At 40.0% G+C, this 18,387-nt stretch overlaps 1 protein-coding gene across 2 annotated transcripts in view; it reads right to left on the bottom strand.

Moving 5' to 3' along the window:
* LOC113169157 (pro-neuregulin-2, membrane-bound isoform-like) overlaps positions 1-18,387 on the bottom strand; it is a 41,080-nt gene that overhangs the window by 17,630 nt on the left and 5,063 nt on the right. For both annotated transcript variants that reach the window (XM_026370339.1, XM_026370340.1), the window contains exons 2-3: positions 14,997-15,162; positions 13,765-13,883 (exon numbers count right to left, since the gene is read on the bottom strand). In XM_026370339.1, the coding sequence (XP_026226124.1) occupies positions 13,765-13,883; positions 14,997-15,162 (285 nt within the window). The remainder of the gene's footprint in view (positions 1-13,764; positions 13,884-14,996; positions 15,163-18,387) is intronic.

Genomic DNA, 18,387 nt, shown 5'->3' with positions numbered 1-18,387 from the left:
TACTTACTCATTTTTGATTTGTCACTGATTAAACGTATTTGCCATTTATGTTAATTGTAAACACAATGTTATTATGTTAATAGAAAACAGTTGCAACGTTCTTAAAATAAGTGCATTTGAAGTATAGTTAGATAATAGGTGTGGTATTTTGTATTTTTTTAGTGTATTACAAAAACTGTGTTTCATCCAAATGACTAGTCTGTGGAGGACTCTTCTATAATCACGTATTGAGTTTGATGTACAGCTGCAATTTTCTGCAGACAGTTGGTAGATGTGTAGTGAAAGCAATACATGTTCGTTATTACCACATCAAGCAGCCATTCAGCTGTTTTGCAAAGTTTCCATGTGAGTCTAATAAAGAAAAAAATGGAGAAAGTGTGTTGCACTGTCACTTACAAGTGATAAAAAGCCACAGTGCAAAACCAACAGTGTATTTTACCAAACACTGTGGGCAGATATTCTGTCATTTAAGATCTGTCCTGTTCCACCTGATCCAGTTAGTCCTGTCACCTGAGCGAACGTTTCCTCCATAAAGTATTTGAAGTGATAATTAAGGGGAGGACAACAATGGCCGATACTACTGACAAAAATAGCTTTGTCTTATTTAGAAATTAACATTTTTAACTCTGCCTTTTATGTTTTTGAATTGTCTGTCATCCTCTTTCCAGACACAGCACTTTCATCTGCATCTAACCCTGAGAGACCATCTATTCTAAAAATGGTTGATAAAAGAGAGACCGTAGCATTAAATCTTAATGTTTGCTACTTGTCTTGCATTACAGTAAGAATGTATTAAGTCACGCAGAAGGGATTCGAGTCATGGCCAGAGTGACATCAAACTCCATTAATTAAAAACTTTACATGCAACAGAGAATCCACAAATACCTATGTCTAGATGACTCAACTTCCATTGATTTGTTCTGGAGCATTTCTTCACCATGCCATATGGTGCTGTCTGTCTATAGGCATGCAGCACAATCCCTGACCTCACTAAGGGGACGAGAGTTCAGGTGTATTCATCAAGGTTGACTCTACTTTCCTGTCTGCATGGTGCAGACAAATTCCTTTAACCCAAGGTGATCAGCTGCTCTACTAACAAGAGTTACAGGCAGAGTTGATCTGCACTTATGTGGCCAATGTTTAGTTGAGTTTGCTTGGTTTTTTAACCTCTGGTTTCAACTTTCCTCGGTTCTGTAGCCCAGGGGCTGAATCTGAGTTGGAGTTGAAGAGAGGCTTCCTCTGGGTTACTAACAGCCACAGTGTTTAGCCATCAGCTCTTGCCACTGACTTTGATTAATCCTTCATGGCCCAAGAACTGAAAAGAAAAAATGGGGGTGCAAGCTGGACCATCTGGAAACCTTCATAAACATGCCTGTCTTTCCACGCTCTCCAAAGGATTCTAGGAAAATCGTAAAAATGAAAAGAGAGGTCCCAATTGCACAGTTTTTTCCTCTTGAGGCACCCGGTGCATATGCAGCAAACAGAAAAGTGCTCATGCTGAATCCTAGCCCTGCGTCGCAACTCACAATTCAGCCTAAAACGCCAAATTGTGTAATCAAATACATTTTCAATTGGCCGGTCGACGGTGCAGAGTTATACACATGTCCTCCTAATTTATGACAAATGTTGATAATTTACTGCAGCTTGGCTTCATTTCTTTCACTTCTTCACTACAATCGAACACAAAGTCAACACACAGGACAGAGTCTGATTCTGTGCCGGGAAAGAGCCAAGACAGTTATTCAACAAGTGGTGGATCACCTCCATATGGACCCTGTTACGGCTTTTGTGTTTTCACTCTTAAAAGCAATGTTATCAGTATAAAAAGTATAAATTACAGGTTAGGTTATTTTAGCATTAGGTCAGTGAGCAACAGTGTGTGGCTCACATCCCTCTGCGGCAATACATCTGTGCAGTAAAACATGACAGATGACATGAACATGAAGGTCCAGAGAGAGACATGTAAATGTATAATTATGTTATGAATGTAAACTAACTTTTTATGGCCTCAGAGACATTAAAAACTCTAATCTGTAGAGTAAATAAAACCAGCACTTAGTCAACAGTGTGTCAACAGGTGGCACCATCCTGCAATAACACACATGGGGTTTGTGTTTGTCTCATCAGATCATGTTCATCATCACCTCATTTCCAACAAGGTGAACGTTTTTACTTTGGCCATAGACACTGAACGGTAAAATGATAAATGTCTTAAGAACAGACCCTTCAGCAGACACATAAAAAAGGTGGTATCTGTAATTGCTCTACCACCCAGACAAGCTTTTCCACGAGTCAGTTTTATGTACCGGAAAAATGCTCTGATTGCCCTCCTCCCATCACCTCCCGACTTTTCGCACAGAATGTCTGACATGTCTCCTGTTGTACCCAGGACAGAGATCTTTTATCTCAGTGCTCGGGGTCGATTCATATTACATGCATTTTTGCTACACTTGTGATGACTGAATTATGTTCCTCTCTCTGAAAAGACTGTCTAATCTGGACGGAATGAATAAATAAGATAAACAGATAAGGAGAGAGTACAAAAGCCTCAATTGGGAAGTGTGGTTTTAGTTGAATGTGAAGTTGCTGACAGGCAGGTCTGATGTGGTGAAAGAGGATGTGCAGGGAGGGTTAAGATGATACATGACAGAACAGAATGATTCTACACATTATTATGTATAATAAGCTAATAAGCTATTGTATAACTTTTTAAATTGTACGAGTACTAGTATTGAATAGTGGTATTATAATTCTATAGAAAATAGAGCCGGAGACAAGTTACACCAATAACAAAGCAAGGTAAACGTCTGGATCTTGCTGGCGTGGCTGCAACATTGGAAATGCTTTTCTATTCATGGGCGATTGATACTTAGTTATTTGAATTTTGGTACTTAAATAATAAATGGCACACAATATGCTTTTTTTATTTTCAGAATTGGAGGAAGAACATATTTTGACAGGAGCTCAAGTCCAGACAAATGTTGCAGCAGTGAAAGGAAAGAAAGAAAAACAAAACAGAAACAAATGAGAAGAAAGAAAAAAGAGAGAGGGAGAAAGAGAGAGAGAGAGAGAGAGAGATGGATACAGGAGTAATACAAGGAAGAGGAGGGCTGGAAAATAAGGTTTGTTGACAGGATCTTAACTTGGAAAATATTTCAACTTGCCAAAGCCAACAGAAAACAAGCACACACCTTCTTCCACACATACACTATAGGCACACCCAATAGGTGGAAATATCCTACATCTGTGTCTGCAAGCGTTTCGTACAAAATGAGCGAGACAGATTTCATGTCAAATACCCATAAAGGAATTAAATTACTATTTACTGTGGGTAGGACACCCAAAAGAACCCATTATGAATGAGCGAGCGCTCAAAGCTTTTTTCAATAGGAAATTATCCACAATTCAAACACCTTCAGTATGAAACAGGAATGTTTAGAAATGAACAAAATGGAGCCTGCCACGAACATTAATCTACCACCCACTCTTCAGCGAGACTGCCACTGCCACAACCAGTGTGTCTTCTTTTATATTCTTGTGTTCTATTACCATTTTTCATCACATAGCTGATATGCCTGGTCTTGCCTGCCTCAATCATCTCAGCACTGAAGTAAATCAAAGAGCAGCCCAGCGTGCGATTGCACAACAGCTGCTCATGCAAAGAAGCAAAGTACACTTAGGAAGGGCAGGGTATGGTGTGGGCCGCACGAACGGGTGCCGCTATGGCTGCTGGCGGGCAACTGGAAGTGTGCAGTTGGCAACAAAGTGACACATGGTGTCCACGGCACAGTTCCAGACAAGGTTGCTTCCTGTCTTTTTCACAAGCAGTTCATGATCAGTATGGTGGCCCAGATACTGTTGCTTTCTTGTTTTGAGTTTGCAGATGCCTGTTGTTTTCATTTTCACACTCTGACCTGTGAAACTGTTGTTTACTGCATCCTTGAGCTTGCATCTTCCCCAACTGGTAGGTTTGGCCACTTTAGTCACAGATAAGCAGAAAAAGGCGACGAAGAACATGAGGGCATCTTTGTGAAAACTGTTCAGTTCTAATTGAAAAATTAAAACAAATCTCATATAATTGAATAACTCTGACTAAAGATTTTAGTTTTAAAATGAAAACATTAACAAAATAACTTGATTTATTTCTTTTAATAAGATGATAAACATTTTGAATAACTTTATTTAAACAGTCGCATAATCCAAATGTCGTTCTTTTTATTGGATTCATTTTACTTATAGACTTATTTGTCGTGATTTGTCCACGTGTGCATGGACTACCAGGTTGTGGTTATTTGAAATTGGACCATGCAGGGCTTAGTCTATCCACAACATTCACATATATTTACAAAATCTGCACTGTACAAATCTAGATAATTTCATCTCTTTAAATATACAAAGAGTGGGTAACCCGTTGTCTTCAGTGCCCTTCATCTTCAACAGCTGGCCCTCATTTTTAAGGAAGGGAAGACTTTGCAACCTTGTGCCAGATAAAGAAGACATGTATCAAAGCTCCTTATTTGGGTCTAAGGCTCAGAGTTACAGCAGCAGCCAGCTGCTAGGACTAAAGGTTTTCCCACTGCCATTCCCTGAAAGCCAAAACGAACGCCCTTGTATCCCTCCTTCACTTATACAGTATATACACACACCACCCACACTCACTGTATGTTGTGAATATGAGCAATGGAGCACTGACGTTTTGTTAGGTTGTCAGTGTACTAACGGATGAGTTCACAGTGTATATGTGATTAAAGTGAGGCCTAGTCCGTCAACTGTTCACACCTACACACTCTAAAGGAAATGGCCTCTACTTATCTGACGGTAATTCTGTACCGACTATTCCCAAGAAAGAAATTATTCATCTTAGTAGACATAATGTGACGAACAGTTCGTCACCAACAATCACCCACAAAAGGAAGCAGCGTGACGGAGTAATGGGAGGTTTAGGATGAGAGACAGCTGTGGCAACCAAACTACAGTACTGTAGCGCCTAAGCTTTAAGCAGTGGAATGGTAAGTATATGTTCGTCTTGTGTTCAAAGAAAAGAGTGCAGACACACAGGATTGCTCACGTTGTGTTCTGAAAAATGCAAAGTAATAAGAAGGGCAGGGGTTTTGTTTGATGTGGGGGAACAATAGTTTACTCACAGACCTATTTTCAGTGCACTGGCTCTGCTCACTGGCCTTACCGTGCAAATTATTACTCACTCAAGCAGGCCTTTATGACACAATGAATATTTTTAGGCAATAATTTTCACTCTGTGGATGTATTAACAAACACAGCAATGCTTTTTTGGCAAGTTAAAACACAATCCTGCACTGTCACCCACAGCTGGGGTCACCATCCAGGAAAAAGACCACCAGTACAGCTGAAGGAGCCTGAAAGGGAATCTTTTATTATGCTATTAAATTCAGTCTCTGATAAGTTTTGTCCCAGGCGCTGGAAGAGTTAACAAAGCCCTGCACACAGGAAAACCTCATGTCACCTCCTGCTCACATCACTCAGCTTTTCATGTGTAACAGCTGCTTCCTTCCACACATAGCAATATCCTCACTCATTCACACTGAGGGCTTAACTGTCCCACATATAACACGGTGAGATTACTGGATATCCTAAGACGGGAGATGTGGTTTGATTTTCAATAACTTAGTTGTTTTTGAACAGATTTTGATTGAGGGATCCCACTTATCACGTAGGTTTGAAGAAATTAAAGTGAACTAAGAGAGCAAGCAGCTTTGATAAAGTTCTCTAGGTACATTTATTGAATATCATTTAACATGTTTTAATATTATTTCTTCTGATTCTGATAATGATGGGATTCAGCAGCTGCCTCTTCTCTAACACATTAGCACATACATATCAAAGTCAGTGACTCATACCGTGCATAACCCTTGTCAAAAAGTAATGAGTTACTGACACATTAGGGAGTTGATTTATGTTTTATGTGTCCACCACCTAACATTATGTGCGTACAAGTGTCACAAAACATAATTCCACACTTAATCAAAACACACATAGCCAGACTAAAATGCTAATGAAAATACACTATCTGTCTAAATAAAGTCACCACCTGGATTTAACTAAGACTGGTTAAACTACTAAAACTGGGTTGAGAACTGTCCAAATTAAAAAACTAGGATAGTTGGGAACCATCATCAAGAAATGATGATTGTAGAAAAACAACAGTAGAACTCACAGCTATGTTTAATAGTGAAAGTAGGTAAAGTGGAAAGTAAGTTTCCACACACACAATGTAAAGGCAACTCAGGGGATTGGGACTAAATAGCTTTGTAGTGTTTGTTGTCAAATAGGCTAATCTGAAAGAAAGGCTTCAATTTGCTAGGGAGAATAAAGATTGGACTCTGAAGCGATGGAAGAAGGTCATGTGGTCTGATGAGACCAGATTTCTCCTGTTCCAGAGTGATGGGCGCATCAGGGTAAGAAGAGAGGAGGGTGAAGTGATGCACCCATCATGACTAGTGTCTACAGTACAAGCCTGTGGGGGCAGTGCTATGATCTGGGGTTGCTGCAGTTGGTCAGGTTTAGGTTCAACAACGTTATGTGTCCAATGAAGGAGGTCAGCTGACTACCTGAATAGCCTGAATGACCAGGTTATTCCATCAATGGATTTTTTTTGGGGGGATGGGCAGTGTATACAGTAGATACCAAAACATGACGACGTTTCTTACAAGCATGTATCAACCTACTTTCTGTCTCATGATAGAATGTCTGTTTTGGATGATGTTCAACGTGTGGGGTTCAAGTCTTGCAGTCCAGTACTGTATGTATACACTGAACTCATTTGCAACATCACATGCGACGTCCTCAGTGATGTGCGCATGACGTGTACTTTCGATGCCTTGGTTCCTCATGTGCCAATGACATAAACTCCTCCATTTGCTCTGGATCTAGCAGATGTGCCTACTAATACAGAAAGTCCCTACCAGTAAACAAAAACAAAATCCAGAGTGGGTGAAGTGGCGAGTTTGTGACTGCATCGAGAACTAAACATTATTGTGGGTGAACTTCAAAACAAGCTATAAACGCTGACACGCTCCAGCTGTTTGTGAGGTAAGATGTGATGTCAGGCGGAGTGATAAACAGTCTCACTTCACAAGATTTTAACACGGGTAAACAATCAACAGAATTTTAAACCGTAATTTCTCTGTGATCAGGGTTTGGCATTTGCCAGATGCTGTTTATTTACAGTTTTTACTTTAAAACTGAGATTATTTTCAACTTCTTCACTTCAATCTTTGCTCTGTGGGAACCTGGTGTACATATAAACTGTTTTTTTTTTTCTTTTCTAGCGGTGCTGACTTTTATGTCTACAAACATTTTTTTGTAAATTCACCTCCAGGCTATTATGAATAGAAAGACTTTGAAGGTGATTGCAACTTTTTAATTTGTTGTTTTGCCTCCAAAGACTCAGGACTCATTAACCACGGTTGATGCGTCAAAGCGCACATTCTGCAGAATATCAAAATCACAGTGTCCATGCTAATGATACTTTTCACATTGTGTCTCTATTAGATTACAACATCTTATTTCCTCATAAAGCCTGATCTGGATCATGAGTTTGTGGCCAAATCTACGAGCGACAGGTCTCGAGATTCTGGTGCAATCAAATAGACCTTAGAGGAACATTTGTACAGAGGATCATTTTGAAAAAATGACTAATAGCACAGCGGCGGCATCCACACAACCTGACAAGCTGTTATCCAGTGGCCTGTAAATACTGAACGCTTGGCAGATGCGAAGGCCTGTTCCTCTCAGACATGGCTGCTGCTGTTTCTGCTTACCCACACCAATCAATAGAATTGACCGCCTCGCAGATAGTCCACATTCAGCCGCGGCCACAACTAACATCCTCTGGCGTCATCAGAGCTGAGTTTATCTTGTCGCTTGTGTGTCAGGGATGAGTAAGTTTTGTTTTTACTATGCAGACCAAAGAGAGACAAAGAAGGAGTGAAGGAAGTTGTTGTTTATCTAGTTCAAAGTAGCACTTACTGTAATGTTTTTACTTACGTAGGTTAGATATGACCATTTCCTGGATTTCGCTCTGGTGTATGTGTAAATCATCTCTGTAACATTTAACCTTAATTCCAAAACCTAGAATATACAGTATCTCTAGTCCAAGACTGAAAGGTTACTGAAACATACCAAATTGCATAAGAGCATCCTTAGATGACTTTTTACTTGTCGAACTATTTTCAGTAAGTACAAGGGATGACCCTGATGATTAACTGTGATTGTACCTGTCTCAAGCTAAACCGACAATTATGCCTCCTAATAACCTTGATTTGCACAAAAATAACAGTTTAACTTATCATAACAATAAATTTAAATTCTACAGCACTTAGGCTCAAGATGCCCGGGGTGTAATACATCAGTTGCGCTTATATTCGATAGTAAAATACAGTTAAAGACAGTTTAATTTGAAGGCAAATACAGACGGAGCAGCACAATTCTTCACTAATGTTTGTAAAAGTCAATTGGTGATTATGATAGTTAATACATTAAATTACATACTGCACAATTCAGCACGTGCTATGAACCAACAGTCTACATCACAGCAAACTGGAACCAACACAGTGTTGCTGAGTGATGTTAGTGAAGTTATGAGGTGACTTTTAGTTAGTTAAGCAATCATGTTGTGATGGCAGTGCTGTCTTTGGTTTTAGGATGGGGAAAGAAAATGTGTAAAGGTATGTGCATGTGTGTGTGTGTGTGTGTGTGTGTGTGTGAGTGGGTGGGCCTGCATGCACGCGTGTGTGAAATTGTGGCTGGTGGGCCCCAGTATGACTGCTCAGGTTGGAGCAATCATACGTTCAGCTGTGATTTCCATCAACACATTCCTGGACGCTCACACACTCTCTCAGTGGAGCTGCGCACAGCACCCCCCAAGGATGTGACCTGCAGCCTGCAGACACATGGCTGCCTCACAAGCGCTTATCACAACACAGCAGCCTGTAGGATAATGGGAGGCCTTAATCTGAAGCCACGTGGAGCCAAGCAAACTTTGACTAGTGCTCCTTCTCATTGGTCTTATAGAAAACAGTTGATGATATACTACACCGTCATGCAGAAGGCCAGCAGGTCTTACTATGCCAGACTGATTACAGGGTAGAGGTCAGGCCACATGGACAACAAATGGTCCCTGGTCCTCCACCCTGGGGGTTCGGCATAAGGCTGAAAACACCACTGTGGAAATGGCAGCAGTTGTTACAGAAACCGCAAAAATGACATAGAAAATTCCAAAAAGTTCACCGGGAGACACATACTCGAGAAATGCTTCATACTCATATGCACTTATACACTCAGTGTTGAAGTGGGAAAAATATAAACTATTAAATATGGAGGAAAGTCGTGTGAATTCAGAAAAGAATATGAACATTTGACAACTGATCGATCTCGTGTTTCAAAACTGCAGCTAAAATGTAGCCAAACAGAAGGACGGTATTAAATGGGTCTTAAGGCTGAAATGCTGATAACAAGAAACTCAAACATTCAACTCAGCGGAACATCCAACCATCTGTGCTGAATAATTATACAGTAACTGGCACTTAATCAGCTGACAGTGTGCGTTTGTCTTTTGCTGGTCAGATTCCTCACACAGGTCCAATCAGTCAATTTTATTGGCAAACTGCATGGCTGGCAGGAAGCCATAATGTACTGTGTGCTTTAAAATGCATGAGATGTTCACTTTGAGTTTAGGTCCGACCCTGAACACACTGGTTATTTTTTCCCGCCCAAGGCAATTTGCACACCATGCTCCACATCTTGGCTCAGAGTCACAAGGGTGTCACATTTGTCTTGCAACACAAATATTGATATGGGTTGGCTGTGCTGAGTACCGACCTTCTGTTATGTGTAGTATCAATAAGAAGGGATTATATGTTTTTGCTTTTTAGGGCAAGTGGCAGTGATTTTTCTTCAGTGCACATTCTGTGCTAAACTGAGCCATCACTTTTTATTTAAGGAACGTTTTGCAACTCCTGTTTAATCACACCTCAGGGATACGTGTCAGGTTTGTCTGGCACTCCTTGTGTAACTGATGCTAGGCACATCAGCTCCGTACCTATGTTCAAACTCGCTGATTCGGTGTGTTTGGTACTGTACAGTGGTTATTTCATAGAAATTCAGTTCACTGCTTGAAAACTGTGCAGCGACCAGCAACTGTGCCACTGCAAAAGATAAAGAGTTTTTTTTACAGTCACTAGTGCTACAATTAGAAGTAGCAATGTGCAAAGAGCTACTTTTCCGCAAATTGAGAATAAATAAATGATGAGAGAAAATAAAACAGCACTAACCCTCATCTTCCACCAAGTCACCATGCATACACTAGTCAAATCTGTGACTGTGTGAGTGGCTGAGCTGGGCTGTGGTGGCCTGTATTCGCCATGTGGTGGAGCTGAGTGATGGTTTCGCAAAGTCTGCCTTTCATCAGAACAGACAGCAGGCAGGCATGGCCATGTGCAACGTTGTATCTCACTTAGAACAATACTCTGTGTCAGGCTGCAGTTTGACTCTACCATCTATGTTCATTGGCTTTCGCTTTCTGTCTGGTGTAAATCAGAATGAAAGCTGGTATTTCTAACCCCACTTCTCACTGCATTTCCCTCAGGTTAATCACATTAATAAATCAGGTTCGCACCGTCAGTAGAACAACACAGGTGGAAAAAGCTATGGTCTGGCTCCTGACTGTAGACATCGGACACAATAAGGTGCCTTGGACGAAGCCAATAAACAAAAACTGCATTCTACAATGGGTGTGAAAGTCTCCACTGCAACACAGCAGGCTCTTGTCTTCCTCCTCTTCATACTTTTCTTCTCCCCTACAATCTGCCTCTCTTTCCTCTAGCTCTACCCCCTTCTCTTCATCTGCTTTCTGTCATGCATTCCCTCATTTTGTATATTTCCCCCTTTATCCACGCTCTCTTATTTTGCTCTCTCAGTCCATCTACATCTGCACCCCTCCTCTCACTCTCCCTCCCTAGAAGGCACACATACACAGATAATACTGCGGCTACATGCTGCTTCGGCAACATACTGCAGCAGGCAAGCATACTCCACTGCAGCCCTTTAACACAATAGCCATTTCTCTTATGACCTCAGGATGAAAAGAAGCTCTTAGCCGGGATGAATCATACCCTCTGTATCACAATCAAGCAAATAGCACATTTAGTTCAAACAGATGTTCTTAGATCCAACCTGTTTCATAGACAGAGAAAGCCCATTATTGTCACAAACATTTTCTGCAAGCGCAATGTGTCTTGTTTTCTCAACATCTGCTGATTTCAGCCTTTCATCAGCATATCATAATCACAGCAACATGCACCGTTTGCTGCCATTTCCTTTTACTGACGTATGTAGTTTCGGTGATGTCCTCCCCCTGCCTATGGACATACCTTGCCTGATTCGCCCCGTCTTGCCTTCTCCCCTGAAGCATGACGGAACTAGGCGTGCTGTTGTAACACAATGGGACTTTTTTTTTATTGAACACTGAACAAACACATATGCAGATACACAAACAAAAACACTGGGAGACAGATATCATGGCATGCCACCGTGATCATGGCACGTGATAGGATATACAGTGATGCCATTGTTTGAATAGTCTGGATTGATTTAAGCACATGTCAGTGCTGCCACACAAAGAACATGCAGAGATGCAGATAAAGTCCACATATACACGAACTTGTGTGAAAGACAAAAATAAACACAATTGGCCAGAGCATCAGGTTTAACTATCAACTATTAGCACTGAAAGGTACCACATATTATGTATCAGAAGTAGTGATATCATGTTTTACGTCTTTTAAACACTGTATGCTGTAAGTGAAAACACAGACTAGTGCGGTGTGTCATTGCTCACTCATGTTCTGTCCACCATGGCTACTGTACATCTCAGCCCACTTGTTCATTGCTTTGTAATTTAATATTGTTCCTTTGATATTATTGTATTACAAGCACTTTTGCCTGGTAAGATCATCATATAAAGTTTCACGGGCCACAAGTCACATGTTCATAAGCCTTCATTAAACACTCCAGCCAACAGGTGCTACCACCAGGGATTACCCCAACCCTTGCACGCTGCAGAGCACGATTTAACCCATTTAATTTAATTGCCATTAAACATGACAGTTACTCAGGGATTGTCATTTATCAAATTAAATTTTCATAAATGTTAGCCCTGCATGTCTAGGGCTTGGGATCTTGCATCACTGACCCTTTTAAAAGCTGCATGCTCATGAGTAAAAGTAAATATATCATTGCACTGGAAAAAAGTCAAGTGTCATAAAAAGTGAACGGTGTAAGTCACACAATCTGGCTATAAAATTCAACCGAAGCTTTTTAGATGTCAGAAAAAAGAAGCAATGTGCAGCCCATTTAAATAGAAGATGAAGTACTTCTTTTCAGCACAATTGTTTGCTGGAAATCAAACTTGCACACTGTGTGTGTTCAAACACAATAGATCCTTTATTTTAAAAGAGCTTCTACTGTAATAATGTAGTTTAGCTTCAGTCTGCTAAACATAAACAATAGGACTAAAAGGTGGCCTTGACAAATGAAAAGAGAGAAGAGGAGTCATTTTTTTGTGCCTGAATGTGAATACAAGTACACTGACTGATGGCTAAACTCCATCTCCACTGTTTTTCTCACCAGCTACACGTGTCATGCCAGATTGTGATGTCTACAAAAATCATTCTGCTTTCAAGGTCAGCGATGAAAATGAGAGTATCTCCTCTCTGTTGCAGTATGAGAAACCCCACAAAAGCACTGAGAGTATAGTGAATACATGAATGCAGTCAACACTGATTCAAATGTCATTATGCCAGTTAAGTTTGATTAAAGAAAAGCAACGCTGTCTGCACTGACTCAACATCACAGCCCTTTGTCTGCACAGTATCAAAGTCTTGAGGCATTATTCAGCAGTGTTCAGATATAAAACCACATGAATTCAAAGTGCCTGCAGGAAGTTAAAGTTCCTCAAACCCATCAAGCAATTTTCTGTCTCATGTGTGCCAGAAAACTTGCCATACAGTTCACTGACAGGCTAGATAGCATCAAGACATTCCTTGAAAAGAGACAGCATAGCTACATAACTTGTATCAACATATCAAGGTCCTTATAATTTTTATACTGGCTCCATCTATTCAGACAACAAGCTACCCACAGCAGCCACACATTCACTACCCGCACTGCCTGGAACAAACACAAACTCACCACCCGACCAAATGAAAGCAGCTGTTATCAAAACTCTTTCATCTGTTTTGGTACTTCACAAAACTCAGCAATACACACATACCACTATTGAAGAAGCCTGTTAGATTCTATCACATACGCTGAAGATTTAGACTTTTTTTTTTTTTTTTTTACAACTTTCATATTCTGTTGAGCTGTGCTTTAGATTTTATACTCCACACTCTGCTGCTTTTGTTCTGTGCTACTGACAGTTAAAGGCACTGTGCAGCATTGTTTTGATTCACTAGCAGGAGTCTGCAGTGAATGAAAAACGTAGAGCTCCCACTATACATCACATTTAAATTCCATTCACCTCCAAGTACGTTGTACTGTTCCACTGATTAATGGGTCAGGACCATGTGTGTGGACAGTTGTTCTTCATGCATGTTACCGTTGTTACATGCCTGTTTGCGGTGGATCCTTTGGATCTCTCAATTGGCAGGAGAACAGTCATAACAACGTCAACAATGCCAGGACATGTATGCCACTTCACTTGTATCTAAGCTCGTCAGTACTCACAGCTTTGGACGTTGACAGTGCCAGTGGAGTTGTACTTTCCCAGCGGGTTCTCCACCACACATGTGTAATTCCCAGAATCCTCCAGTTTTGCTTTGTTGATCTGGACTCTGGAGTGTTTCCTGTGGGAGACAACACTTGCACAGCTGAGTCAGGGGAATCAGGACAGGGAGGAAACAGCATGGAAACGCAACAAGTGGAAACACGGGGGACAGAGAGACAGACAACTGGGCAACAGCGACAAGGCAATGTCTCGTTGATTTGGTAGGGATCACTCACATTCAAGGGTGAAAAACTGGTTATATTAATAAAGTATAGGGCCAGCTGCAACAGATATGTAATGCACTGTAAAAAAAGCGTTTGGTTTTACAGAACCCACCCTCACTGCTCAACAGTGCTCAATGTGGTCACAACAAGTAATTACAGAATAAAAACATGTTGACATGTTTCCTTTTTGTTTTCTTTCTTTTTATTTTTGACTTTTTTTTTCTTCAATTGATGAGAAAGTTGTTTTAATTATGCTACTAGTCAACCTAAGTGACAGAGTAGAACAGGTCTATGGATGCACTGAGAGAAGGATATGAAATCATTAAGCCTTGTTGCTATTTTGCACCCAGTGGTCATATGTGGTACTGCAACTGAGGAAGGCTCCTGCAGTACAAAAGAAACATATCGATGAAGACGGCTATCATAAAACTGAATGTCTGTAAAAAATTTGACAGCACACCTCAAACTGCAAATTAGCTCAATTACAACTCTTAGTGCTGAATTTGTGAGTTGTAAAAAATCTAATTTATGACTATTTTATAGGGTGAGAATAACTGAGCAGTCAGGGCCAGGGGCAAGCTAACCAGGGAGAGTGAAAACACTTTGGCTGTGCAACTTTTGGGCAGGGCCAAATAAATGGGGACATCATGGTGTCTTGTATCCATCTTTTGGTGTTTAATACGTCCATAAAACAGGAAACAGTTATCCAAAGGCGCAGTTCAACTCAACTTTGTAACTACAAACAAGTCCAGTTGTCACTGCACTGCATTTTATCTAGTTTTATGCTTGTGATTTAATCACTGAAATGCATTAAAACAAGTTGAGCACTTGCTGTGAGACATAGGGAGCAAAATGCAGCAAATATTACAATCCCCCAAAAAATAAACATTTGTGTTCAATTATTGCAGTAGTATTTTTTATATAGCACATTATGTGTTTACATGTTTACATGGATGACTTATACTCACTTGTTTTTCTTTATTTTGACTTCTTTGCTTCTCTTCAGCTCAATGCCATCTTTTAACCATCTGTAGGTAGGGGGAGGGTTCCCTGTGGCCTCACACTTCACTACGAGCTTTTCTCTCTCGGTCACTGTTATTGGATTCTTTATCGGTTTTAACTTTGGAGCCGCAGCTAAAAAGAGAAAAAGAGAAAAACTCAGTGTTATTAACCACAGTAGAGAGACAGTTTGTAGTTTGGTTTGCAAAGTTAATTTATACACGTTTGTTGGGGTTTCAGGAGAAAACAGTGTGAAGGAGAAAAACAGAGAGAGCAACAGGGCCAATCATCTTCTCTGTGGACACAGGCAACAACTCTCTCATGTGACCACCAGATGTTGTCACTAGAGACGTTATCAGCTTTGCCTCAGATTAATAAACAGGCTGAGTCTCACTCTACTGTAGGAGTGGTGTGATAAAAACACCTGAAGAAATATTTAGCAAACATCCGTCAGCTTATGAGGAAAATGTCCAATCACGAACCCATGCTCTACACTGTTTACAATATCATAAAGACAACAGCCATATTCTGTAGCGCTGTCTACACGTAATACAGCAGAGTTTATTATACGCTAAGCTTATGAAAAAAAGTGCCTCCTTGTAAAATTCTTTAGGTGTTTGCAATTTTCTTTTCACGAAAAAAAAAACAAACTAATTGAAATATAAAAAACGGATCGGTCTACAAATGCACGCACACACTCACACAAACACTTGCCAGCTGACAGCTGCACACATGTTTAGGAGAAGACTCATCTAGGGAGGAGCAAGAAAGAAGGGGTGAACAAGGGTCAACCAGGGGCTGGCCAAAATACCCCCATCTTTCACTGTTTTACACATAAACACACACTCCTGTCTGCGTAAAATTTACAATTTCATGCATATGCTAAAGTAAGTAGGATAACAGTGGAATGAAGACAATCAAAGCATGACAAGCAAAATGAAGTATACATAGGTAATGACTTCAATTAAACATTGAAATAGAGGTGCACTAAAATTATCGCCTGTTGTCCTATTTTTTGAGAGACTGTCCTACTTCACTGACCTGATAAAGGTGACATGTCTGCACAGAAAGAAACGCTTAATGATGCTGCAGTTTTTATTCCTATGTGGATTTGAATTGTGATGGATTTAGTTCACAGGTTTGTGTCTAAAACAGCTTTGCACACGTACTGTTACATTTGTCATTAATGTCAAAGGTGACATTACAGTGTTACAGATATTTTTAAAAAATTATCTTGATAAAATTGTGAATAATATAATTTTATGTGGCTTTAGTGACTCATCCGATGTTGATTATGCAGAGGGCACCAGGTTTATTGGTGGTTTATTGCTGATCCCACATACACAAGTCACATACACAAGTATTCACATGCAAACTGAAGCTTTTTTTAAGCTTTGTAATCCTGGCAGATGTGGATTTTAAAGAACACTGTCTGCAGTAAGTATCTTTTGAGTATGTCCTCTGTCTGATAGAGTAACCTCCCTCTGACATTGAAGCTCTACTCTGCCACCTCTGGTCACTTGGCACTAATACTAATGACAGCAGCTTGAAGTCACAGCTCTCTGTTGGATGTCATGGATGTCTTTGGTACCAGGCACCAAATAACTTATCAGTTGGTGTTGATGACAGGTACAAAGCCAGTGATACCCTGAATATAAAGTGTCTGACACAGTAGTACTAGAAAGATCATCAGATCTAAACACCTTTGATGTTTACTGACACTTTTTGCCCACTTAAATAATAAAATTCTTACTGAAATCTTTCACTTCATCAGTGTGGATTTGCCCAGTTTAAGGGGATCCAGTTACTGGTTTTGAAATACAAAGGCTGTTAACATCAGGCATGATTTTTCCAGGCGACTGTATATTAGGAGAGAGTCGTCTGCCTGACATCCACTTTGTGCTGCTTTCCACTGGAATCACAGATAGCAAAATGTCAGATTTAGAAATAGCCTACAAACAACATAGATCAATAGAAAGGCATCTATCTTTAGTTCAGCAGAAGCTATTTGTTACTAAAATTAGTCTGAAGTTGGAAAGACAGTGGACCTTTATCTGTGAACAGCTTCCTGTTGGAAAATGTGACTGATCATATTCATGGCTTTTGGAAAATAAAGATTGCAGCTCAAAGCAGATGAGCCTTTGTACCATTGTACTTACTGTAACCTTAATTATCTTTTTCTCAAAACAGATCATTATGCTGCTATTTCTTGAGAAGTTAGTTTAAGATTATTCTGTCCTTGTTATTCTGCCAATAAAACCCTAATTATTGAATCCAGACATAAACATGGTTTTACCACGTCATCAGAATTAAAACACGTCCCACAACTCTTACAGCGTTCCACACTTTTTCAGTCAACGTTTTCAACTGTCTAGCCTTCATCAGGGTTGATTTTAATGGACTTGTGTTGAGGCCCGCACTGGTCTGCACCTTGCTGTGTTCATACTCAAAACAAAGGAGAGTTTTTGCTGAAAGTCATAACATTATGTCACATTTTGAAACCAACTATAAAAGTGGTGTGGGTTTAACAATGGCCTCCAGCAAGACCACATACTGAATGTGAGACCTCTGATGTTCCAGATGTTCTTTAACTTTCAACATTTCTGTTTAGTATTGTGCTATATAGGACTTGGTGTTAAATAAAGATAAGACTGCACAATTCTCTATGATCTCGCTAACTTTCACATTAAACAGGCAAATGGAAAATGACCAATACTGTAATGTACTGTGTAGTTTTACAAAGGTACAGTACTATGAATACTATATTAATACTAATATATGCACACGTGCCATTTCGATACACCGCTTCATCAAACACTTTCATTAATTGTTTTTAAATTACAAATGTAATTTGGAAACTTTTTTATTCAATCAAACTGGAAAACTGTCTTCTGCTGTATCTAATGACTTGCAAATCTTGCAGAACAGAACTTTCAAAGCCCTTCATGAATCTGTATAATGGAACTGCTGTTCATGATTTCCATACACACTCGGCTCAGTCCAGCACACAGCCTGAGGAAAACGTTGTCAGTCATAGTCAAGAGAACAGCAGGAATGCACCATAAAGAAAAATGTTTAGTACTCCGTCTGGACACAAGCCTGTCCTTGCCAAGCACTTTGAACAAGGTCTGTCCTTGCCCGGGAAAAGTTATAGAAACAAAGAACTGTACTTAATGGACACAGCTCAACTACAGTTCAATCAAGTCAAATGCAGTCTATATAAAGTATGTTAATTTTCCTAACTGTAATTAATGTTTTACAACAAATAAATAAAGAGTTGTTAGTGTTGGAACTAAAATAATTTCTTGGAGACAAATGGTTATCTCATTTTCCATTACATAAATGGACAAAGTGTCAGGC

The sequence above is a fragment of the Anabas testudineus genome, chromosome 14 (genome assembly GCF_900324465.2).
Source record: "Anabas testudineus chromosome 14, fAnaTes1.2, whole genome shotgun sequence".
Taxonomy (NCBI): Eukaryota; Metazoa; Chordata; class Actinopteri; order Anabantiformes; family Anabantidae; genus Anabas; species Anabas testudineus.
This window is presented reverse-complemented; position numbering and strand designations above follow the sequence as displayed.